Genomic DNA, 26,048 nt, shown 5'->3' with positions numbered 1-26,048 from the left:
CCCGAGCCCCTGGAATTTCCCGCCATTCCTCCTGCCCCCAGGCCCCGGCCCGCCCTGCCCAGCTCAGTCTGGGGTCCGCAGCGGGGAGCTTGCCTGGAAGGGGCCCAGCGCCCCCGATCCGGATGGACAGTTCGCTCGCGGGGAGGAGCAGCCTGGGACTCTCGGCATCAGACTTCTTCATCCACGCGGGGTCCAAGTTCAGGGCCAGGGCCGTGTGGGGGTCTTCCGCCACGCCCTGAAACAAGAAGCAGTCACTGTGACACCTCTCTGAGCGTCAGCCCCACCCCCTCCCGCTCAGAGCTGCCCGGCAGCTGCCAATCTCTACCGAGGGCGCAGGGCCACCGAGCCAGGCCCCAGCCAGACCCAGCTGTGGGCAGGCGGGGTCGTTAGGAGGAGGACGAGCTTTCTGGTTGTAGGACTTTGGGGGGTGACAGAAATGGAATGTGCGGGGTCCGTGCCGATCCTGGAAACGGGCAGTACACAGCCAAATCCCAGCCCGCCGGGGAGAGGGCGCCGCCGGCTCCGCCCGGGCTCCGGCCAGGAAGCCCATCGGTGGGTTCGCTTGGATGGCGGCATGGCCACCACTTTCCAGACATTCGCCACCTTCACGGTTCTCACGAGCTCAGAAGGGAAGGCCGTCCGAGCTACACCCCTGGAAGGAGGGGGACGGAGAGCGCCGTGGAGGTCCCAAAAGCAACCATGCCACCTGCTGCTTCACCTGTCACCAATTAATTCGACCTTGTGCGTCAACCAGGCAACGTCATCATTTCAATCCCCACATTTACTCCACAAACACTGACTGACCACCAATTCTGTGGCTGCTTGGTGAACAAAACAAGACATCAGCTCTCAGGTTCCAGTTAAGAGCAAACAGGTGGCCTTGGCCGAGTGGTTGCAGGTTCCCAAGGTTGCAGGTTCGATCCCTGGTTAGGGCACATACAAGAAGTAACCAATGAATGTGTCAAAAAGTGTGATAATAAATCAATGTCTCTCTCTCTCTCAAATCAATATATAAAAAGTAAAAGAAGAGCAGACAGATGAATCCACAATGAGCTTCTACTCCCACAGCATCGGCCGGAACTCCCTGGCCCTGCTGACAGCTTACAAATGCACAGGATTTCTAGGGGAGTGAGGAAGAGGGGTGACTCCACCAACACACACACCTCCGCTTTCACCCCAACACCTAGACGCCAAGGGAAGGTGAGTGGAATCATCTCGATGAGCATAAAAGCAGCAGCTTCTGACTGAAAACCAGGCAATAACAGCTCCATTCATGAGCAAACACTGGAACCGTTTTCTCCGGTGAGTTTCTTTCATGACAAGAATCTCGTGAAAATGGTGCTTGGCTGCATCTTACACACACACACAGGGATAAGAAAGAGAATTGAGTGATCCAGACATTTTATTTCATTATTTCTTTCCAAAGAAAAGCTACAAGCGAAAACATCGACCCTTCTGTCTACATCTTCGCCTTCGTCCCACAACGGTATCACCCCCATCGTTTATTTGCAATGTCCTCCATTACGCATAGAAGGGTGCTGACACCTCATTGAAGTTTGTTTTAAAAGGCGGGGGGAGGGGGAGGACCCTCGAAGCTCCCGGTCCTTCTGTAGAATCCTAGGGCTGCAGGACGTCACCTGCTACCTGCTCTGTCCCTGGAAGACGCACAGAGGGACGGCCTGCCACACTGGGCGACACTCAAGGCTGACGCCACAGATGGACGGAATCCTGGGGACAGAAGGAACGTGGGGAAGGCCCGTCTCCCCCTGCGGACACCCTCCTCCCCACTGAGTGACAGCTGGCGCTGGTGCCATGCGCCATGTGCCAGAAGCTGCAGCTCTTTGTTTATGGGTTTAATTATTTCTAATCCTACATCTCCCGCTGACATCGGAGGGATCTCGGCGGCGGCAATAAAAGACGTGCCTCTCGGGGGCCGGAGGCGGGCAGCTGACCTTGCTGTGTCTCCCTTCTGTTTAGAAGGGGAGGGATGCGTGGCTGGGAGGAGGCTGAGGGAGAGAACCACTTCATTACGGCGAGGCGAGGCACAGCGCCATGGAGGCAGCCAGCTGCTTACGAAGGAGCGGCCGGAGAGCACCGTTTTAACTGGGAACGGTGGTTTTCCAGGGGCGATTTCCCCCTACCCCGCCACCACCTGGGGGCACTTGGCCACGGGCATCTTTGTATGTGGGGGAGGGAGAGAGGGGTGGGGCTGGCACCCTACAGGGCACCCTCCAGTCCCACCACAAATGGCCCGGCCGATCGTCCACAGTGCTGAGGCTGAGAAGGATTTAGGGCGCTCAGGACCCCAAAGCTCCCTGGTTATTGGTGACCCTGGGCACCCATGGACCCTCTTTTTACTCTAAGGATAAGGTGTCAGCCACTTCCTCCAGGAAGCCTGTCCCTTGCAAAGCACAACTAGGTACGTGGCATCAGGTGCCAAAGCCCTGGAGGTTCCCCACCCCCAAAAGTCACTCCCTCGCCCCCAAATATCACGGCAAGCAGCCCCCCCCCCCTCTGTGTCCACCTGTCCCTGTTGCTTCCCCAGCTGAGATGTGTCCCCGCTTGCAGGGGAAGCACAGCCGCCCCCTCTCGTGGACTGTGGCAGCCTGACCTCACCAACCCCACGCCACCGCCTGTCACGTCACTGCGGGCTGAGCTTCCCGGCCCCGTGGCAGGTAATCTATCTAATGGAGGTCTGTCAGCGGGTCAAACTGCCTGACGAAGGGCCGAGGGAAAGGGCAGAGAGCTAATTGTGTTCCCCGCCAGCCACAGCCAATCCAGGCCCATTGCCCCCCACGGCCGAGGGAAGAAGGATCTAAAGACCAGCCACGGCCGCCCTCAGGGACTCCGAGGCTGCGGGAGGCCGGGAGCTCTGCGGGCTCTGCCTCCTCCTCCGCCCCCACCAGCCACCCGCGTCCCTCACCATCCCCGCCTAACCCAGACACTTCAGGTGACATTAAATAATTGATGCTGTTTTTATTACTAAGGGATTGCAATAATGATGACATCCGTAACAAAGCCTTAAAGTATTCCACATGATGGAAAAAACTAAAGATCCCCCCTGTCAGCAGCCCGAATATGGATGAAGCTGACATAACAGGTGACCTTCTCTCCCCGGGGAGCCGGGCAGCGGCCTGCTGCCCAGGGCCAGGCCGGCCCAGGGGGGGAGGAACCGGCCTCAGAGCAAACAGGAGCACAGGGTGGCCGAGACTCTGAGACAGCGGGTACATGACTCTGAGGCAGCAGGCTCCGTCAGCAGGTCACTGCCGTCTTCCTGGTCTCAGTTTGCCTGTATGTTCCAGGTCACGGGTCGTAGCCAAGAAGCCTCAAGGTATGTTGTTTCAAAATACGAGGTCCCTACTGGTTTCAAGGGCACCAGGATTGTTCCTCTAACTCCACGGGAGGCCCTGTCCTGACAACAACAAAACAGCACCCAGTGAGCGGCCAGCCAGGCCTGGTCTCCAGCTCCTCATTTCCTATACTCGATGCTCCTAAAATCCTGGCTGAAGAAGCCCAAGCTCCCTCCTCCAAGAAGCCTTCCTAGATTAGCCCAGCCTCGTCCGGGTTACAGATGCCTCCTGGTTGTGCTGCCCTGATGTCCCACACGCGCTTCTGTCGTCACGTTTGCAAAACTGCACAGTAAACTTCCCGTTTCCTTGGCTCCTGAGATGCTTAAAGCAGGAGCTGTGGCTTCCAGCTCCACTGTCAAGCCCAGCACAGTGTCAGTATTCAATAACCAAGCTGACCGACTGGCGTGAACAATATCACAGAAAATCCAAAATGATGTACAGCAAGCATGTCAGGCTCGTGGCCCTCAGGCCACACGCGGTCCACAGCGAGTATTTCTGCGGCCCGGCTCATATAACGGTATGCAAGAAATGTTTTAATAAAAAATGTAATAGCTTCCTTTTTTCAATATCCTGTTATACATAATTATTAGTAACGAACTAAAATGTTAGCTAATCACTGATTTCTATAATTGTGTTGCATTCGTTTCCCTTATGTGCCTTACGCTCAGGCGCACCATTTCTCTCCCCTAATACTAGCAGCGAATATTTTAGCAGCCAATGGCCACGTCATTAGTCTTGTACTGACTTGTTTGGGGTGCGCAATAGGAAATATTTCACTTTTGGAGAACAAAAAAATAGGGTTATCTGTGTTATGCTTATTAATTTGTGCAGTTATTCGGTATCTGGTAAGTTAATGTTCAAGAAAAAAACTTAATTTTTATTAATATGTTCTATTATTTTATGTTAACGATGACTCATTTATTTCAGCCCTTTGCACTCAGCATGTCTCTATTGAATAAACCTACGTTTCCATGAAAATTGAAGCTTCGTTTTTTTTGCGGCCCACATAAACTTAAACCTTGTTTAGTTGGCCCGTGTTACCCTTTGAGTTTGACATGCTTGCTGTACAACATTAAAAACAAAGGCCCAGGGAAGCACACCATGGTTAGGCCTCGAGAAGGAAGGAGAGGGAGATTAGTGCAGAGCGGGAGAGAAAGGCTTTAAAAGCATGGCAGACTGCCTGGCTGGCATGGCTCAATGATTGAGCATCAACCTATGAACCAGGAGGCCAGAGTTCGATTCCCGGTCAGGGCACATGTCCCAATTTTGGGCTCCATCCCCAGTGGGGGACATTGGCAGCCAACCAATGATTCCCTCTCATCACTGATGTTTCTATCTCCCTCTCCCCCTTTTTGAAATCAATAAAAATATTGATGGCAAACGCATCGTGATTTTCTACCCCCATACCAGCTCCTGTCCCCTTGATGACTGTGGAAGAGCCTCAAGATCAGTCCTGAGCCCCATGAGGATGGGCAGCTAGTGACTCTCAGCCCACAGGTTCTCACTCCACTTTCTTCCTGGCAGAAGCAGAGCAGGGCAGCCCAGCTCACTCTCCCGAGGTGAGTGATTCCCACCCCGAAGCCTGTGACCTCCCCAAGGCACACCTTCCAGCTTCCTCCCCGACTCCTCCGGAACCCTGGCCTGAAGCTTCCCACGGGGGAAATGAATTGCGAACGTCTAGCTCAATATAAGCCAGATGAGGCTGCTGCTATTCACACTGTCTTTGTAGGGACAAAGGCTTCTCCTGTCGCTGCTGCCAAATTACTATTCATAATCAAGCCTATTGAGGCCTCTGAGACAGAGCTGAAAGCACCCTCAGTGCGGCAGACTCAGCCCTCCGGCAGGTGCGCCAGGTGAGCGGCTCGCGCTGGCATCCCAAGAGCCAGGGCTCCCAGCAGCCGGGCTGGCAGAGAGCGGACCTGGCGGAGTTCCCCAAACCACCGTGCTTTTTCCTGTTTGATCTATAACGTCTCCTCAAAACAATCCAGATCTAAAGGAAGGCAGGTACCTAAGCAGAATGAGGCATTCTCTTCCTAATCCTCAAGGATTCTCCACCACTCTGAAGCTACTCCTGGACTAGTCCTAGAATTCATTAAAATGCACCCACATAATCCACCCTGAGCCTTCCTGCCTTTTCAAGAGGTTTGAGAACCGCCAGCGGGTCTTCTTCAGGCAGCTTTTTCTGACCTATGGCATCCTTTTGGAGAATACCAGGTGTCTCCCCCCAACCCCGCCCCCCGAACCTGCTCAAAGTCAAGATTGCTCCTCCCAGGAGCAAATGCATGTCTATCACACTTGTTGCTAGGTAACAAAACACCCCAACACTCAGTGGCCTCAATCAGCAGCCACTGATTACTGCTCCTAAGTCTCCATCCCTGTGGACGCTCCTGGGGACCTGCCGAGGCCCCGTGAACATGGCCAGGCCTCACCTGCGCGTCTGTGGTTAGTGTGCGGCTTGCCCAGGACTAGATGGTCTAGGCCAGTGGTCGGCAAACTCATTAGCCATCAGAGCCAAGTATCAACAGGACAACGATTGAAATTTCTTTGGAGAGCCAAAGTTTTTAAACTTAAACTTCTAATGTCACTTCTTCAAAATAGACTCGCCCAGGCCATGGTGTTTTGTGGAAGAGCCACACTCAAGGGGCCAAAGAGCCGCATGTGGTTCGCGAGCTGCAGTTTGCCAACGGCGGGTCTAGGACAGCACGTGCTCTGGCAGCCGGCAGGCTGTGGGCCAGCAGCCGGCTGACTCGTGGCTGGGAAAGTGGGATTCCTCTCCGTGGGGACCGCCATCCTCCCGAGGGTGAGGCTGGGCTCAGTCGTGGGGTGAACCCAGGCTTTCGGGGGCAGCGAGGAAGGCAACATCGAAGGGCTGTTCAAACCTCGGCCTGCATCACACTCTCCACCACCCATTGACGCCAGCGGTCCATGGCCATCCAGAGCGATGGGGCGGATACATCCGTCATCTGTGCCTCTTGCTGGGAGGATTGATGTCACCAGAGTGTGAATGACAGCAGCGGAGGGATCGGTGGCCATCCCTGCAATACTCCGCAGCACATTCGCATGTCATGATGGTGGCGCGTGAAGTATCAGGGAGCCCCCAAACTCCGAGCGGTCCTCCGGGGCTTAGCAGGCAAACAGCTGCTCTGGATTATACCCATAAACTCAACCTCCTCCGCCTGAAGCAGCACTTCTCCAATGGGACTCGGGGACCCATTCGCAGCGGTATGAAAGTTTTATGTGAAAAAATTTTAATTTTGTAATTCTAGGTACATGATCATCTAAAGGAAAGAAACAATACCAGCCCAGGCGGGTATGGCTCAGTAGCTGAATGTCAGCCTAGGAAGTAGGAGGTCACGGGTTCCATTTCCCATCAGGGCACATGCCAGGGTTGTGAGCTCTAACGCCAGTAGGGGGTGCTCAAGAGAAAGCCGATCTTTCATTGTTGATGTCTCTCTCTCTCTCCTCCTCTTCTTTTCTGAAATCAATAAATATCTTATATAATAAAAGCATGATGTACAAATTGTCCCCTCGACTAGGAGTTTGTCCAGGAGTTCGACCAGGGGTCGGGGCCGGCTGGGGGAAGGGAGGGAGGGAGGCCCTGGCCGGCAGCCGCTAGGGACCCTGCCAGTGCACCGGGCCTCTAGTCTATAAAATACAAGGCCAGCAATCTGACTCACAGCAGTGACCACTTCCTAACCAAAGCCCACTCACTGCTCGATTTCAGGGCCTTTGTTTGCAGCTGTGTTTCCCGCCGAGTTGGTACCAAGCAGTCCTGCCTTAATTGCTAAGGGCTAATTGCCCAAGGCAGGCTCAAGGGATGGCTGATCGGTTCTGAGCCAGGCTCGGGCCAAATTCCTTCGTGGAGGTTTCCAAGTGCTTCTGGAACAGCTGTGGGGAGAGCCGACTCCATTTGGTGGCTTTCGAGGGACGCGTGAATCTGCTGGAACCAAAAGGAGCCAGTCCCAGCCGTCCGTGTCACTGGCGCTTGTCATTGATGCTTATTTTTAGCAAAAGATCACCTGCCACAGCACACAGAAACGTTGCCAGTTTAGACTTTATGGATTTGGGTGCTTTGACGTGAACTTGTATCTAACGGTGCGTGTGCATATGTGTGCTCATAAACTTGTAGATAACGGTCAACGCCCCATCAACTCCTCGGTCTCCGGCCCCTGCTCACAGCATCCATCCTCTGGGGCCTGGACCACGAGGGTCTGAAATCTCATACCATTCCTGAAAACAGTCCTTGTGCCTCTGGATGAACTCCTCCTGCAAGGCCGAGACACGGCCTCCTGCACAGAAGCACTGACCAGGCGTAGAGCCCATCAGAGCCGCTGGGAAAGGAGGCAGGGAGGGGAGAGGAGCCCCTTCAGAGGAGGGTGGAAACCCCTGTGCATGTTCTCACGAAGGAAAGAGTGTGCAAGTGGCACGCAGACCACTTCCGAACGGGAGCTCGGCCTTGAAGAACTCACTTGGTTGTTTTTTGTTTTTTTTTATGGCGGGGCTTTATCCGAGCGTCACTCTGCCAGAGGCAGCATCAATTATTCAGCTTCTTGGGGCTGGATGAGGGGCTGGCGCGGAGGAGGAGGCTGCTGCTGGCTTCTACAGAATGTTGTTTTGCTTCCCGCTGTGGGTACGTGGGGACCGACATCTTCCCTTTCCTCTCTTCTCTAAGCCTGAGCTCCGAAGCAAAGCCGCACACCGAGGCTCACGCCTGCCCGGGTGAGCCTCCCGCTGCTGCCGCCAATGCAGGCGGAAGGCAGCGCTCGCTTCCTCTCCCTCCGCTTCGGGAATCCAGCCAGAGGTTAACGGAGGCCGGGGGCCTCAGCTCGGGGCCCTCTGCCACGCGCACTGGTGTGGGCAGAATTCAGTTCCTGGCAGACGAAGGGCGGGGGTCCCCTTCCTTCTTGCTGGCTGCCGGCCTTGGACTGCTCAGCTCCGGGAGGGCACCCTCCAGAGGCAACTCACAGCGTGGCCGTGGGCTCTTTCCAGGCCGGCAGGAAATGCTCCCACAGGGCACGGCTCCACCCATTCTTAGTAGCACAGACTCTCCCTTGAAGTCCCAACCTCACAGGACAAAGCCTGTGTCCTGCCTCAGTCCCCTCCAGGGGAGGGCGGGGAGGGGGTGCTGCAGGGGGCAGCCAGGCAGAGGCCACCGTGGAAGAGACCTGTGGTGGCCGCAGGCCCCGCCGATCCATCAGGCACCGGAAACACAGCGGCCCGAGGTTAGGGTCCCCGAAAATGTCTTAATTTCTCTTACAATCGGAAGGGGGGAAAAATGAATAATAATGAATACCTAATCATGAAGCCAGCCTGGGTGGCAGCCATCTTTTTACCGTCACAGCTGTAAAATACAGTTTTTCACCTTTCGGGGGGGAGAGGAAGGGGACCATAAAGACAAAAGCTCAGACAAGCCACCAATGTCCAAAGGTGGGCCGGGCAGGGCGCCCTATCGCGGGCCACAGAGGGGTCCCTGCCCAGGGCGGCGGCGATGCCAGAGGGCACCTGAGCCCGTCTCGGAGAGAGGAGCCAGCCAAGCCCGGGGTTCTTCGATGCTGGCCGGGGACTAGGTGAACCGAGAGAGCCGAGGGACACCTCAGGACAGTCCCCAGGCCGCCGCAGGACAGGGCTGCGATGCTAATCAGTCTGATGGGAACACAGGCGCCGGAGTGACAAACACAGGGCCCCTCGGGCCACGCTGGGTGAGTCCATGGTCAGGTGGACAGCCTCCGGGGGGGGGGAGGGGGGCCACGGGGGCAGATAAATAAAGCGATTAAATCCTCCTCAAAGACCAGAAAACGGGCGTCAAACTATTATCAACAGTGTCAAGAGGATCCTCGTGCCATTAAAGAAAAGAAGCAAGAAGGAACTGAGCGTGTCACGTGGCGGTCGGAGGTGAGGATGAGTGTGGAAACACCTGGGCATGCGCACGGAAGGGGGGAGGAACATGCTAACGAGCGTTCGGGGGACAAGGATGGAAAGCCGCCGAGACGGGTAAAAGCACAGGGAAGAGGAAGAGGCCTAACGGTGGGTGGGAAACCAAAATGAACGACAGCAGGATGATCGCAGAGACGCGGGGGTCACGCCACCCCAAGAGCTGCGAAGCCCGGATGGAGAGGAAGGTCTGTGAATAACAGCCTCCAACTGTTGTTTGTACAAGATCCACGCTGGACAAGCCCCGAGGCCTGTTCTACACTGGCCTCCTATAAATCCACACATTTCTGGCTCCAACCGAAGGGCTGATGTGTCCCCAGGTACCCGGGGAGGTAAACTAATTTAGGAGAGGAAAATCACAGGCACCCTTCCCAACTGGAAAGATAAATGACCACAGACAGCGCCGACAGCCGGAGGAAAGAGCCCTCTGCAAAGAGCTCAGGCCTGTCAGGACAGGCTCTGACTGCTTTTCTCTGCCGCGTAGCCGCGGGAGGATCGATATATTCCCACTGTCCGCCTTCCGAGCGGAAGCAGGAGGCCAGCAAATCAGCCTCAAATTAGCCAGGGGCCCGGAGGGCTGCCGGAGAGGAGGCATGGCCCGGATATGTGAGCTCCGCCAGGGAGGCCTACACCAGGGCTACTAGATCTAAATCAATTAAAAATACTTTTAAGCCCTAGCCAGTTTGGCTCAGTGGATACTGTCAGCCTATGGATTAAAAGGTCCTAGGTTCGATTCCAGGCCAGGGCACATGCCCGGGTTCTCGACTTGATCGCCAGTAAGGGGCGAGCATGAGCCGAAACCGGTTTGGCTCCGTGGTCTGCGCACTGAGAGGTCCCAGGTTCGATTCCGGTCAAGGGCATGTACATTGGTTGCAGGCACATCCCCGGTGGGGAGGGTGCAGGAGGCGGCTGGTCGATGTTTCTCTCTCATTGACGTTTCTGGCTCTCTGTCCCTCTCTCCTCCTCTCTGTAAAAAATCAATAAAATGTATTTTTAAAAAAAAGGGGGGGAGGGTTGCGAGCATGAGGCAGCCGATCAATGATTCTCTGTTATCATTGATGTTTCTCTCTCCCTCTCTGAAATCAATAAAAAATACATTTAAAAAGTACATTTTTAAAAATATAAGGAAAAGCCATTACATAGTAAGCCAGAGTCATTTCTGGGGTCACTGGAAGATATCAGCAGAGGATATCTCTGCCCCCACTCCCACCCCCGCCCCCCAACAAAAAGGCATCAAGATTGTCCCTCTGAACCGGGCACCACACGCCTAACTTGCACCTTTCTGCTCCCTGCGGCCTCGCCTTCGCCTCTGCAGTGCTGCTGGTTTGGGCTGGGAGACAGCTGATGACAGGTGACAAGCCCTTCATCACAGCGCCCACTGGGAGCCAGCTACAGGGGTAATACAGGGTTCCCCTTTCCGCCTGACACATAGCAAATCCTGTGGACTTGCCGGAGACACGGGGACAAGCCGCCGCTAACTGCAACAGCCCCGGCAGCTTGATGTCTACATGACAGATCAAGCTTGTGACAGCGGCTCGGGGTAAACCCACTGATGGGAATTAAGTCGGCTGCCTTACACCAGGACGTGGCCCTGAAGGCTCTCGGCGGTTCTGACTATTAAAAAGGGGGGCTGGAGGAGTATTTAAAAGAACAGCAACCCGGGCGACGGGGGCTGTGTCAAAGGATCCATGATTCCAGGGGTCACACGAGGCATCTAACCTCCCTAGGAGGTGAGAAGGAGTGCCCCCCGCCCCTCCCCACCCCAGGAGAAGCAAAGCAGAGAACCAATGGAAATGCATTTCCTCTGGGCAGACTCAGCAAGCTCGCCTCAGCGGCCTGTGTCCTCAGAGCCCAGCTCAGCAGGCCCTCCCTAGGCTCCCCCTTCCCCGCGCCCCCGCCGGGGGTTTGGGACTCAGTGTCCGGGACACAGACGGACCATCACCTCCCCGGTGCTGCCGGCTGATCCAACTACAGCCTGATTATCCCGCCTCCGAATCACCCAGACCTCCCGGCTGGCTCTTGCATCCATGCCTTCTGATCAATGCCTGCTTACCAAAGAGGGAGGGAGAGAGGGAAAGGGAGAAAGTAAAACACAGAGCCGTCGGGTTTAGGAATAGTTGAGAACTTGAGTTAAAATGAGAATTGTTTTTTTGTTTTGTTTTGTTTTATTGCTTTCAGAGAGAGGAAGGGAGCGATAGAAACATCAATGATGAGAGAGAATCAGTGACTGGCTGCCTCCTGCACACTCCCTACTGAGGATAGGGCCTGTAACCCAGGAATATGCCCTTGACTGGGAATTGAACCATGACCTCCTGCTTCATAAATTGATGCTAAACCGCTGAGCCACCCTGGCCGGGCTAAAATGAGATTTTTGGTAGCGAGTTATCTCTAGAATCTGCTTGCTTACAGAAATCAAGAAGGTTTGTGTTCCCCATCCCCCACCCAACAGACACACAGACACACACACACACACACAGACACACACACACACACTCACTCTCTCGGTCTCATTTTCTCTTTCTGAAAATCACTTGATTTCTCAGGTGGCAAGAAAGTAGCCCGCGGTGGGTTATTCAGCTCTGCTTCCCCCTGTTTTCATGAAAACCTCACTCGGTCCTTTATCTCCAAACCCCTCCTGGGCGAGAATGCGTTTTCTCCCATTTCCCAACCAGATGGAGCGCAAACATAAAAACCACGAGAGTGAGACCCCCGTCTGTCCTGATGATGAACAGCTCAGCAAGGACAACTGCCAGAGAGGAGATTCGAAGAGGCTCTGAGCGGCTCCCGGCTCCCTTCGGGCGTGAGGGCTGTGCCTCAGGGTGAGGGCACTCCCTTCCCGGGAGGATGACTCCCAGGAGACTGCTGTGCGGAGCCCACGGCTCCCGGCCTGCCTCCACCCAGTACAGCTGGGTACCCACACCTACCCTGGCTTGCAGTTTGTGTAATGGAAGAAGAGAAGCCCCGGGCAAAGCAGAGCCCGCAGACCTCCCTGAGCCATCTGGGAGGCAGGGACATGCACAAAGCACCTGCGGTTTGCACAAAGGGGCCGGCATTCCGACTCGGGGACAAAGCATGCTCGCAGCCTGCTGGGACTGAGCGGCTCCCCTAGGATGACAATAAAGATGTTTCTGTAACGAGTTCGGCAGGACCCCGGGCATGGAATACGCCCTCCCTGAGTTTCAGCTGTGATTTTCAGCACGATTCTCATTAGACGGAAAGTCGGACTGGGCCTGTCTCAGCAGTGAAAGCAGCAGGGGAGGGGAAAGAAAGTGGGACTCGGTGTCGCTGAAACAGAAACTCCGGTCTGAGCGTGGCGAAGGAAGGGGGGTGGGGAGTGAGGGGAGCACATCACACAAGAGGAGAGGAGGAGGCAGAGGCATTTCCCGGCAGGGAGGTGAAGAACAGGACATGAGACAGAGTCAATATCATGACAACTGTACACAGTGCCCGGTGGGTAATGGGAACATCAGGGAAACCACTGTGTAAGGTATATATGACTGTCTAGCCACCGTGTGGTACACCTGACACGAATACAAAATAACATTCCATGTAAACGGTAATTGAAAAAGAAATTAAAAGACATTTTAAAATATATATATATATATATATATATATATATATATATATATATTTTATTGATTTTAGAGAGGGAGAGGGAGAGAGTGTGGGAGTGTGGGGGAGAGAAAGAAACATCGATCAGCTACCTCCTTCACCCTCCCCCCACTCCTCACTGGGGATCAAGCCTGAGACTCAGGCATGTGTCCCGATCGGGAATCGAACCAGCAATCTCAGTGCACAGGACGATGCCCACCCAACCGCCAAATGAGCCCCAGCGCTCAAGGCTAAATATTTTTAAGCGACATTTTGTGCTCTCAGGGCCTTCACGTTTGCCCTCCGCCATGTGGCCAGGGCAGCCTGTCACTTTAGGGAAGCGGAGGGTAGGAATCGGTGGGAAGTAGGGGGGGGTTACAGATCGCTCCCTCTCACCGTTCCATTTGACAGATTCGCGCTGCCGGCTCCCCATCCAGTCACTGGCCTAATGTTTACCCAGTGGCCGCTGGATCTGTGTGCGTTGCCACCTTGAACCCAGGGAGTCTGGAGACGGAGAAGAGGCTGCCTGCGTACGAGCCACGAGGACAAACACAGCCCGATCTTTAAAGAGCCATTGAGCGGATCAATACCCGCTCCCATGCCCGCTCAGGGGCCTGGGCCGACCGAGATGGAACAATTATTTTCCAGCGTAACATCCCTCGGGAAAGCTCAGAAAAGGTTGCTGTTTCTTGCTTTGTTCCCCTGGACAGCCAGACACAGATTATTTTCTGGGGCCCTGAGGCTCCATCCCAGACTGCGCCACCCAGACAGTCCTAAGAGCTGACTCCAGAAGTGGGACGCTGTCCTCCCCAGAAATATCTGGAGTGGCTCAGTGGCTCAGTGTCAACCTAGGAACCAGGAGGTCCCAGTTGTGGGCTCGATCCCCAGAATGGGGCAGACAGGAAGCAGCCAATTGATGATTCTCTCTCATCATTGATGTTTCTATCTCTCTCCCTCTCCCTTCTCTGAAACAATAAAAATATATTTAAAAAGAAAAAAGAAAAAAAAAGACTCATCAGCTTAGTTGCCTCACCTCCTACGCCCATCCTCTCTGCTGGGGTCAGGTTTTGGTGAGACCTACTGCTGGGCATTCTTCTTCTTGGTCTAGAACTCTGTGGGAGGGCGCAGGAAGCAGGGGCATGCTGTGGGCTGCCGGACACCACGACCGGCTCCTTCACCCTGACTCATCCCTCTGCAGAGACCACACGGGCTTCCGGCTGAGCCCCCGTGCCCACCATGGGCACGTGAGGCCCACCAAGGGCACCTCCAAGCAGGGGGTCCGGGATGGGGCAGAGCTGCTGGAGGCATCAGTGGGAGATGGAGCAGCAGGCCCCGAGGCCGGAGCTGGGACAGGTGTCCAGGGAGGAACAGGAGCCAGCCGTGGCGCAGGTGACGGATGAGGAGCCAGACTGTGGGGTGACGTCTGTCCTTAGCAGTAAGCACAAAGGAGACTGTCAGAGGCTCTGAGCAGGGAGCGGCCTGCGGTGATGTATGCATATTCAAGAGCCTGGTTGCTGTGCAGAGACGGCTGGATGGGGAGGATGGGGAGGACAGGGCGGCAGGGGCAGCAGGAGGAGCTGTGGGGAGGCTCCTGCAGAGGGAATTCCAGGGAAGAGCAGAGTGGGGGTTGGGATGTCAGCCAAGAAGGAAAGGGAGAATGGGTGCCGGAGACCTGCAGGGAAAATGGCCAGTCACCCTCGTTCACGAGAACGAGATGAAATGACAGAGGTCTTTGTTCCCATCAGCGCTCACCGAATGCAGACGCTGGGCACGGCACTGCCCTTGGCCCAGAATACAAGGAGGTGGGGGCCCTGGTTCTTGCCTTCAGACAGTGACCATCAGGCCAGCACCATCACAATGAAGCTTTAAAAAAAAAAGAGGGACCCACCGAAACCGGTTTGGCTCAGTGGATAGAGCGTTGGTCTGCAGACTGAAAGGTCCCAGGTTCGATTCCGGTCAAGGGCATGTACATTGGTTGCGGGCACATCCCCCGTGGGGGGTGTGCAGGAGGCAGCTGGTCAATGTTTCTCTCTCATCGATGTTTCTAGCTCTCTATCTCTCTCCCTTCCTCTCTGTGGAAAATCAATAAAATATATTAAAAAAAAAAAAAAAGGGGGGGGGGGCGCCAATCAATGCCGCTGATGACTCGGGCACGGGAGAGCCAGAGAGGGAGGAGTGTGAACTCCCAGAGCAACTTCATCCGTCCTCACTGGCTCTTGAGAAGCAGTGGGAGGACAAGAGGATAGTCCAGGGAAGAGGCCTGGGAAGGTGTGGAAATACTGTAAATCCTTCCAGAACCATCAGCCGCCTCCCTACTCCGTGGACTGCAAAGAGGCCATTCAACAGGGCCAACCCCAACAGCAGACTAAACAGGTGGCATGCCAGGAAACTAAGGCCCCAGACCAACCAACGGGCAGAGGCTCAGCCCAGTGCTGCTGCCCAGGGCAGCCGCTCACGCCCTGTGACCTGTGCCCGGCACCTGGACCCACGGGCCTGCACACCAGCTGGCCTGCTGGGACAGCAGCACTTCCTGTCCCCAGCCGGCCTGCTCTGTGGGCCGTGGCATCCGACTGTATCCGTAACTCCCCAGCCCTCCGGGGCGAGACTGCGGACATCCAGCCTTCGTGTGTTACAGCCAAGGTCTCAGGGTCCTGGGAGTGGACTGCCCTTTGCAAGCTAGTTATTCTTCAGTTCTTAATTACTCCCTGCTGTCTTCACTGGTAGTTAACAGTCTTTAAAATAGCCTATGCTCCTCAGTGGGGGGGTGCCGAAGGCAGCCCATCAATGTCTGTCTCTCATCATTGATATTTCTCTCCCCTCCCCCCCTCCCGTTCCTCTCTCTGAATCGATGTCAGCTTATGTCAGCAAAGAACAAGAGCTGGGGACCTGGGTCCACGCTTTAGCATTAAAGAGAGTGGAATTAATCGAAAGCGAAGACTGGAGGGAAAGTTGGATTTGTTAAGTGCTTGGAACGGAGCGTCCCTCCTATCTGGAATGTCAAGGCTCAAGAGTTTTGCTTAGATAAGCAGCCAGTTTTTGCTAAACGAATCTCACTTAAGAGGATAATAGCAGCTAATGTTAACCGAACGTCAGGCACTGCGATTACTGCTTTAAGTGGATATTTTATTTAATCCTCTCAAACAAAATTCAGCAAGTGATATTTTTATCCTTTTACCGATGAGAACACTAAGGCGTGGAGATGTGATCTAGCGTCAAGGACACGGTGAATCTTGGAGGAACCAGGAAATAAAACCAGCAATCTGACTCCAGACCTGTGCTCTTCTGACCTGCACCCACACCACCTGCCACCACCCAAAATGCCGTAACAATCATGACTCTGTTGCCAACATTCACTTAGTTTTTGGTGTGTGTGTGTGTGTATGTGTGTTCCTTTTATTGATTTTGAGAGAGAGAGGAAGGGAGAGGGACAGAGAGATAGAAACATCAATGAGAATGAGACATCATTGACGGGCTGCCTCCTGAACGCCCCCTACTGGAGATCGAACCAGTGACCTCTTGGTTTCTGGGTTAGTGTTCAACCACTGAGCCATACCAGCCAGAGTCCAACATTCACTTTGAAGTAACAAGAAGAGGGGGAGTGAGGTGCATAGAGAAGACCTGGTCACCAACTCTGTCAGGAGCCCTCCGAGAAGGGCCAAGCCCAGGAGTCCCCACAGCTCCCAGCACAGCCATCCTGGGAGACATTTTGGATTCTGAGCTTGCATCCCGGTCAACCCCTGACGTCCCAAACACAGCTCCTTCTTCCTGTCTGCATGTCAGGAGTGTCTACTCAGGCTTCCCTGAGGCCTGGAGACCCACCCTCTAAGGGGCCCCCCATCACTAAATGAACCATGACTCACGGAAGCCCTTTCTGTCTACACTGGGCATCGCATTCCAATGGCAACCCGGCGAGTCTCTGCCAAATGAGTCCACGAATTTTAGAACAACTGGGACTCTAAAAGAAAGGCAGTGTTACTGTTCCTTTGATCCTCCCGCTCAGGCTAAGTCTGAGAAAAGCATGCCAAATGGCTGATTTCTCTGCGTGAACCATCGTCACTCCGACTCAGGAAGGCTGTAGTCCAGATGCCGTTTGAGACACTTCCGCAGTCCTGGTTTCTTCTCTGCATATAGGCTGCTGAGTTTGCTGAGAGCCACTGACATCTTCAATGGCCACAAATCCTGAGCTCTGTATCCCAGCTGGCGAAACATCTCTGTCCCTCAAGAGACTCAGAAAGCAAGTGGCCAAGGGACGTCACTGCTTAAGTCAGGAAAACCTCGAGAGGAGGAGAGGAGGGCCGGAGGAAAATCAAAAAGGCAAAGTCCTCACCAACATCTATTTCCCCATAAGCACATGGAGTCCCACCTCCAGCCACAGAGCTCGGGGCAGCAGCGTGGGCAGAAACTGGATCCCACAGGAACTGAAATGGAAGGGAAATAATTTTCCCTCTCAGCACCGGCTTTCCTCTGACCTCCGAGTGGCTAACCACAGAGCTTGTTCCCACCACCGAGACTGGGATATTCAGCAGAAGTTCAACTCCAGACTGCTTCCTGACCTGGGAACTTGACTGCCAAACTGCTCTAAAGAGCTCTCAGGTCCGGCTGGTGTTGCTCAGTGGTTGAGCATCGACTCATGAACCAGAAGGTCACGGTTCCATTCCTGGTCGAGGCACATGCCCAGTGGTAGCCCGATCTCCAGTAGGAGGCATGCAGGAGGCAGCTGATTGATGTTCTAGCTCTCTATCCTTCTCCCCCCCCCCCAACACTCTCTCTCTCTCTCTCTCTCTCAAAATCAATACAAATAAGTAAATAATAAAAAGTGTCCATGAACCAAAAAAAGAGACTCACACCAAAGAGTTGGGGCTGTGCTCCGCTGTCTGCTAGCTGAGCAGATCTGAAACCACGGAGAGGACCCCAGTTCTGGGCTTTGTTTTAAACAGCCACGTGTTCCTTTGGCAAGTATACCCATTTTTTTATTTTATGAAATCAACGCCTTTAAGATTAACTAAAAACAGTTGATCTTTTTAAAAAGAAGATCACATTTTGCCACTAATTTCCACTTTTTTAAACTAGAGGTGCCGTATTGGAAGAAATTTCTCCCCCAGTAAATTACATGGAAAAGCCCGGGAAGGAAAACAGCCAGTCAACCAAAAAAATAAAAATTAAATAAAAAATTTTAAAAATCAAATAACCATCTCAAAAAAAACAGGCAGAGAACTTGTACCCACATCTCTCCAAATATGATATACAAATGGCAACGAGCATATGAAAATAATGCTCAACATCACTAAGCATCAGAGAAATACAAAATCACACTCTCACACCAATTAGGATGGCTTCTATTAAAACACACACACACACATACACACACACACACACGGAGAAAATAACAAGTGTTGGCAAGGATGTGGGGAAACCGGAACCCTATGCCCTGGTGGTAAAAATGGTACAACTGATACAAAAAACAGAATGGAGACTCCTCGAAACATTAAAAAGAGAACTACCCCACACTCCAGCAATCCCACTTCTGGGTATCAGAAGAATGAAAAGCAGGGTCTCAAAGAGATATTTACACACCCGTGTTCACAGCAGCACTTCTCACAACAGCCAGAGGGCGGAACAACCCAAAATCTCACCAACAGATGATGAATGAAGAACACGTGGAACAGACACGCAGTGAGTATCACTCAGCCTTGAAAAGGAGGGGCATGCTGACACGTGCCGCCACATGGATGGAGCTGGAGGGCATTGTGCTAAGTGAGATAAGCCAGGCACCAAAGGACAAAGACTTTATGATTCCAACCACAGGAGATAGCTGAAGGAGACCGAGTCGTAGCAACAGGACGTGGAATGGCTGTTACCAGGGATGGGGGAGGAGGGAGTGCAGAGTTGTGGAGTGGGGACTTCGAGGAATATCAGATCTGCAAGGGGAAAAAGTTTCCGAGATGGCGTGAATATACTGAACACTACGGAACTGTGCAATGAAAAAGGATTAAGAGGGTGAATTTTAAGTTAGGTATTTTTTTCCCTTTTTCTTCTTTTGTTATTTTTTATTTAAATTGTTTCTTTTTTTAAAAAATATATTTTATTGATTTTTCACAGAGAGGAAGAGAGAGGGATAGAGAGTTAGAAACATCGATGAGAGAGAGTCATCGATCAGCTGCCTTTTGCACACCCCCTACTGGGGATGCACCCGCAACCAAGGTACATGCCCTTGACCGGAATCGAACCCGGGACCTTTCAGTCTGCAGGCCGACGCTCTATCCACTGAGCCAAACCGGTCCCGGCTAAATTGTTTTTTGTTTAAAGTAGTACATATTTATGTTACTTTTTTTAACCACAATAAACAAATAAATAAGCAAACAAACAAACAAAAAAACCCGTCGGACATCCTCACTGAATCTGGTGGCTGGAGCTCGGCAGAGCCAGATTTTTGGCAGCATTTGTACCGTGTTTTCCTACCGCTGGTATCGCCTTTCCTCTAAATGTTTAATCCTCCTACTTGCAATGAAATGATTTTGCCGGGATAACGAGGAGCCTGCGGTGCAGGCTTCTCTTAAATCGCTTGGAGCAGCTATCATGCCTTCTAACACGATAATGGCGAAGGATATAAATATTCCATTTGTGTCAAATCATTCTGTTTACACCGGCCCAAGACATGTCTTCGGGATACAGATTACCTTTAAACAGCCTGGCTGGTGTCTTTGTTTTTTCCCCTTTCAGTCGAATTTTTAAAGGGCATCTACGGTTCTGAGAAATTACCATGCTATCATGGGAAGCATGCTATCATAATGATGACAATTTGTCATTCATCCCCACCTCCCGGAGTGTCACCAAGCCAGGCTCCGAGTGAGGACAGTTCCTCTCCTCCCACTGCTCCGAGGTGGAGAGTTTTGCATTCGTTTAGAGAAAAGCAGTAAGTCCTCGTCTTGAAAATTAAAACACAGGTCACTGCCTAGGGTGTCCACCCATCAGCGTTGGGGCTTCACATATGGATAATATCAACTTAATTATCTGGGGACATTACTGTCATCTGGATAAAACGAATGTTCCTTTAAGGGGCTCTCCCTTATTTTCTTCTGTCTTCATCAGTCGAGCCATCTTCCCTTTTGATGAGAAGTCCTGGAAATTGCACAGCGTGAAAAAGGATAATGCTGCTCTCATATCTGACTGTGGGCAGACGGCACTGTAAGTGGCTTCTCTCTCTCGTTACGTGAAAGGCATAACATGGCAAACGGGAAGCGGGCATCGGGCTGAAAATGTAACTGAGCGAAATAAGAATCGGTGGCCCGCGCTGCCCTGGCCTCCTGTTGGGATTCACAGTTAGAATGCTGAAACTCAGCACAGTGACTGCGAAAAACCCTTCCCCCCGGCGGCAGACCCAGCGACTGCCACGTTTAGACAACGTGATGATGGGAAGTTATGGAAATTAGAAATGTAATAACATTTCTACAAAATGACCAGTAAAAAAACAAAAACAAAAACAAAAAAAAGGAGGCTCTCCCGAAAAATGGTGTGAATAAATTCAAAGCAGGCACTTCCTTATAATATGGAGATTTCATAGTAATCCTCCCCTCCCCCAACACATACACACACACACACACACACACACACACACACACACCAAAATCTCATCCATTTTGTTTATAGCCCGTGTGTAAGATTTTAGAGCACTTAAGTTATATGACTAGCCAAAGCTTCAGGCGATTACTCCAAGATGTGGAAGAGGTGCTTTAGTTCCCGTTACCTGAAAACATAAAGTCCACAGTTCCAGGATCAAACACAATTTTTTTGTTCTTCACTCTGATGTCGTTTATTTTTATTACTGACAACCTGATCTATATGTAGCTTTTAAGACGCCTTCCTTAAAGAACTGTCAGAGATACAGGAAAGTACAGGCCAGAGGATAACAAGGTCAAAGTCCATGTGCCCCGCACTCAGATGTCATGAAGGCTGGCCACGTTTACCATACTCGAGGCAGATGTTTAAAACCACCGAATCCGAGGACAGCACAGGGAATGGAGGCAGACATCGCTGATCTGTGCTGAGCTTCCAGATGGGCAGCAGGCATTAACCACCGGCAGGGAGGCGGCCGTGGGAGGGAGGGCTCTCCCTGGCCAAGCCCCGCCCTGGCACAGAGCCACACCAGCTCCCCCGGAGTGGCCGGAGGAATGAAGGCGCAAATTGCACTCCATTTCCTGCGGCTGCTCAACAAATGGCTCAGAACAGAAATCCACTCTCACAGTTCCGGAGGCCAGAGGTCCATCAGTGTGGTCACTGGGCTAATCCAGGTCTGGCAGGCTGCACCCCCTCTGTAGGCTCCTGATTCGGGGTGTCATCACCCCAACCTCTGCCTCTATGATCACGGCACCTCTCTTCTGTGCCAGAGCTCCTGGGCCCTATCCTGAGGACACCGGTGACCACATTTAGGCTGCGCCCGGACAACACAGCCCTTATCTCATGGCCCTCAACTGCATCACCTCTGCAAAGACCCTTTCCCCATCCAAAGGAGCATGCAGAGGGTCCAGGCACCGGAACCTCACCACACACACCAAAGCTGGAGCGCGCGCTGGGGCCTAACAGATGGGGCCACGTGGTTGGAACGTTCTACTCATTTCCAATTTCCCAAACTCGTGATGGAAGGTCACCTTGAGGGAAAATATCGGCAAAGATCGCCCCAACTTGGATGTTCCTGGAATAGTGACGCTAGCAATTGGGGGTCGTTTTCCAGTAACTTAGACAGGTTTGACTGGCCCCACGGAGCAGAGTGCTGGGGGGAACAGGTGGAAACGCAGACCCCTTACAGAGAACCAGAGGGTCGCAGGCAAGGATGGGGGGGGGGGGGGGCGGGGACTGACCCTATTTTAGAGAAGGCGGACCCAGAAGAAGGCAGGGAACCCCCCTGACCCCGCATTAGAAAAGAAGTGTGAGGACACTCCCCGGTGATGTCCTGGATGGAGTCCTGGACCGGCAATGCCAGGACCAATGAAGGATCGAGGCTCCTAAGATCTGGCAATAGCTATAGATTTCACCGCAGTGTTAGCTCCGGCCGCTGTAACAGAACATCCCAGTGGGTGTAACAATACACCATGCACAATAGAAACCCATCTCTCACTGTCTCTGGAGGCTGGCATCGGGCACGGAGCTCTTCACGCCCCTGGAATGTCCTAAGTGACAGAGCAATAAAGGTGTCCCAACACCCCTAGCAAACCCCCTTCCCCACACCTGGGCTCACCATAGGAGGGGACCTTTGAGAAACACCTGAAGGGTGAGGGCAGGATGCCAAGGAACAAACCATGCAATCAGAGCAGTGGTCGGCAAACTGTGGCTCAAGAGCCACATGCGGCTCTTTGGCCCCTTGAGATTTTAGCAAAGGCCAGTTTAGGAGCACCCTAATTAAGTTAATAACAATGTCCCTACCTATATAGTTTAAGTTTAAAAAATTTGGCTCTCAAAAGAAATTTCTCCTGACCGGTTTTGGCTCAGTGGATAGAGCGTCGGTCTGCGGACTGAAAGGTCCCAGGTTTGATTCCGGTCAAGGGCATGTACCTTGGTTGTGGGCACATCCCCAGTTGGGGGTGTGCAGGAGGCAGCTGATCAATATTTCTAGCTCTCTATTTCTCTCCCTTGCTCTCTAAAATATATCTATATCTATATATATATATATATATATATATATATATATATATATATATATAAAATATTTTTTTTTAAAGAAATTTCAATCGTTGTACTGTTGATATTTGGCTCTGTTGACTTATGAGTTTGCCGGCCACTGAATTAGAGGGTCGGAAAGTTTAGCCCCACCCACCAGGGAGGTGGGGTCAATCGCCAAGGTCATGAAGCCTCCACAGATCCCAAAAGTTCGGGGTTCAGACAGCTTCCGGGCTGGTGAGCAAAGGGAGGTCTGGGGAGAGAGGTGCCCTGGGAGAGGGTGTGGGAGTCTGAGCCCTGTCCCGTCTGTCCAGGCGTCCCTTCTGTCTGGCTATTCCTCAGTCGTAGCCTTTTATAATAACTGGTAGCCAGTGAGTAGGCTGTTTCCCGGAGTTAAGTGAACTATTCTGGGAAATTAATCAAGCCCAAGGACGGAGGGCGGATGGCGTGGGAACCTCTGACTGACAGCTGGTAGGTCAGGAGCACAGGGCCAGCCTGGCCTTGGGACCGGAGCTGAAGGAGGTAGGCATCTGGTAGGCCAGGGCCCTCAGCCTGTGGGGTGTGACAGGGACTCCGGGTGGAGAGTGTCCTGGACTGTGGTACATGCGGCTGGTGCTGGAGCATTGCTTCCTGTACCCACGGTCTAGCCCTGAACCGCTTCGGCCGCTGCCTCAGAGGAACACTGGGCCTCATCCATGAGCCAGTCTCCTGGGACTCGCCACGGCCCCTCGCCCTACCGTATGGCAGCCTGAGATGCAAACAGCTCCTAGAAAAATGGGCAGGGGTGAGCAGTCAGGATTGGGGTGTCAGACGGAACGGGCTGGCAGAATAAGAGGAGGAAGGCAGTGAAAAGGTGCCAAGAGGAACCTGGAGCCCCTCGGACCGGGAAGAGGTGCACACCCTCACCCACCCAGAGGCTGGGTCCCTCAGACGCAGCCCCCCGCTCCCCAGCGCCGGGCCTCCTCGGGGCTGTCCTTGCGATGATGCTCTGGGCTTGGTGAGCGCCGGAATCCCCAGGCACCTGCGTTCTTTAAGTCTCCGGGTGATGCTGGTGCGTCCCAAGTCTGCCACCCAGTTCCTCCCCCTCCTCATCCTGAGCCCATCCCCTTGGCACCAGCAGGGCGTCCTTCTTTCCCTCTTTTCTGAGTCTTTTGCAATAATAAGGCTTTGGCTTCCAAGGGAAAGAAAAGGACACTTGAATTGCTGTGAGTCATTAAAAAAAAAACAGCCACCGCCCAAACAAACAAAACACACACACACACCACCTGAACAAAGGCGAGTTGTAAGGAGCCTGCAGTGGGCAGTCAGCAGCCGTGGCTGGCGACAGCAGCGCCTTTGTGGGGATGTTTTGTTTAGAAAGCCAGGCCTCACCTTGGACACAATGAATCAGAACCTCCAGAGGGAAGTCCAGGTGTCAACATCTCTCTAAAGCCCCCAAACCTCCCCGATCCTCCCCACTCCCCCCCCACACCTCCCGTCCCCGCCTGACACACTTCCCAATTGCCTTGCTCTGAAAATGCTCCTAATGGCCGTATGCATCTCCAGCTTTGTAGGCAAACAGAATTAAGAAAGCAAATAACGCATAAAAAAACCATACAACACAATCAGATCCAGCCTTTCTGTGTTCTGCCTGCAGGTTTAATTATCTGCGCCTCCTGTTTGTGGTACCCAAAACGTGGTCGACTGCGAAGGCATGATCTGTGTCCAGACAATAACTCACGTGTGTAAAGCACTTTCAGCTTAGAAGCTGTAAGGAGTTTTCAAAAAGAGGGTCTCATTTGCCCAGCTGGCATGGCTCAGTTCCATTCCCGGTCAGGGCACATGCCCAGGTTGTGGGCTCCATCCCCAGCAGGGGGCGTGCAGGAGGCAGCCAGTCAATGATTCTCTCTCATCAGTGATGTTTCTCTCCCTCCCCCTTCCGTGTGTGTGTGTGTGTGTGTGTGTGTGTGTGTGTAAATATCTGTGCTTTCCCATGGTCTTAGGCTCTACAGCAGCGGTTCCCAACCTGTGGGTCTCAACAGATATTTACATAACTATGCATAGCAGTAGCAAAATTACAGTTATGAAGTAGCAACGAAAATAGTTTTATGGTTGGGGGTCACCATGACATGAGGAGCTGTATTAAGGGTCTCGGCATCTCGTCAGTCATCTCTGCCAACCACCCACCGGGGTAGTGCAGCGCCACAGTACGCTTCTCAGGGACACGCTTCCTGGCTCAGCAGAGGGCCAGAGGGGACACGTATTCAGTCACAGCTCTGTGGTCCAAACGTGGAGAAGGAGATCTAAGCCCCGGAGGTGCCAACCATGCCTGTCTGCCTTTGCCAGTCCCTGCCACGTTGGTACAGTAACAAGAACCGTTCAGTGCCTGGGGAGCCCACTTCAGCAAGCCAGCCTATATGAAATGGTGTGTGTGTGTGTGTGTGTGTGTGTGTGTGTGTGCCCATGCCCGACCCACTGAGGTTGCTCCAGGAAGCCACCTCCCCAACAGCTGGCACTCTCAGATGCTCTGTATCACTGGCTGCACAGCCGCAGATATTTTTCCTGCAGACACATGGGGGTGGGGGGGAGCTGAGGGGGAGGCAGTACCCTACCACCTGCTAACGTGCCCTGGAGCCCATCTGGACAGGACTACCAGCCAGGCTCTCTGAGGAGAGCCTCAGACAGAGCCCCCAACACCCACTCCCTTCCCAGCCTCCGCAGACCTGGGCAGCCTCCCCGAGATGCCAGATCCCAGGAGAGGGAGGGGCTGAGGAGAACGCATTTCCCAGGGCAGACGGTGAAGACGCAGAGCACGCCGAGGAGAGCACGGAGCAACAGCGCAGACCGTGTGCTGCCATCTGTTCTTCCGAACACAGAGGACAGGATCGCATTTCCAAACGCACACAGACACGCCCGGAGCCATCTAACCCCACCACGATGGGGAACGGCCTGGCAGAGGACCCGAGACGGCCGGGGCTGCACAGGTCTGAGGCAGGGCGCGTACAGCTAGCGAGTTGATGTGAAACGCACTGCACAATACAGGCAAACGGGGGAAGGGATTATGTTTCAAGATCTAAAAGGGCTGAGACCGGTTTGGCTCAGTGGATAGAGCGTCGGCCTGCGGACTAAAAGGTCCCAAGTTCGATTCTGGTCAAGGCATGTACCTTGGTTGCGAGCACATCCCCGGTAGGGGGTATGCAAGAGGCAGCTGATCGATGATTCTCTCTCATTGATGTTTCTAACTCTCTATCCCTCTCTCTTCCTCTCTGTAAAAAAATAAATAAATAAAAAAGATCTAAAAGGCACTTCATTTGTTTTCCCAAAGAAAGAGAAAAAATCTGGAAGAATACCCACTAAACCAATGAAAATAGTTGGCTGGGGAGAGAATGGGAGCAGGAGAGTCTCAGAGGACTATCACAAGTGACCCCAGTCTGGGTGGAGTACAAACCACAGAAACGTGTTTCTCACGGATCTGCAGACCAAGTCCAACGTCAAACTCTGCCAGATTGGGTGCCTGATGAGGGCCTCCTTCCTGGCTCACTGGCG

General features: G+C 53.1%; 1 protein-coding gene across 4 annotated transcripts in view; it reads right to left on the bottom strand.

Moving 5' to 3' along the window:
• The window catches only part of SLC39A11 (solute carrier family 39 member 11), a 142,835-nt gene that overhangs the window by 90,528 nt on the left and 26,259 nt on the right, over window positions 1–26,048 (bottom strand). For all 4 annotated transcript variants that reach the window (XM_036407644.2, XM_036407648.2, XM_036407645.2 and 1 more), the window contains one exon: window positions 94–235. In XM_036407644.2, the coding sequence (XP_036263537.1) occupies window positions 94–235 (142 nt within the window). The remainder of the gene's footprint in view (window positions 1–93; window positions 236–26,048) is intronic.

This window comes from Pipistrellus kuhlii, unplaced genomic scaffold (assembly GCF_014108245.1).
Source record: "Pipistrellus kuhlii isolate mPipKuh1 unplaced genomic scaffold, mPipKuh1.p scaffold_m20_p_37, whole genome shotgun sequence".
Taxonomy (NCBI): domain Eukaryota; kingdom Metazoa; phylum Chordata; class Mammalia; order Chiroptera; family Vespertilionidae; genus Pipistrellus; species Pipistrellus kuhlii.
Note: the sequence above shows the minus strand (reverse complement) of the source record. Positions and strands in the feature narration are given on the sequence as shown.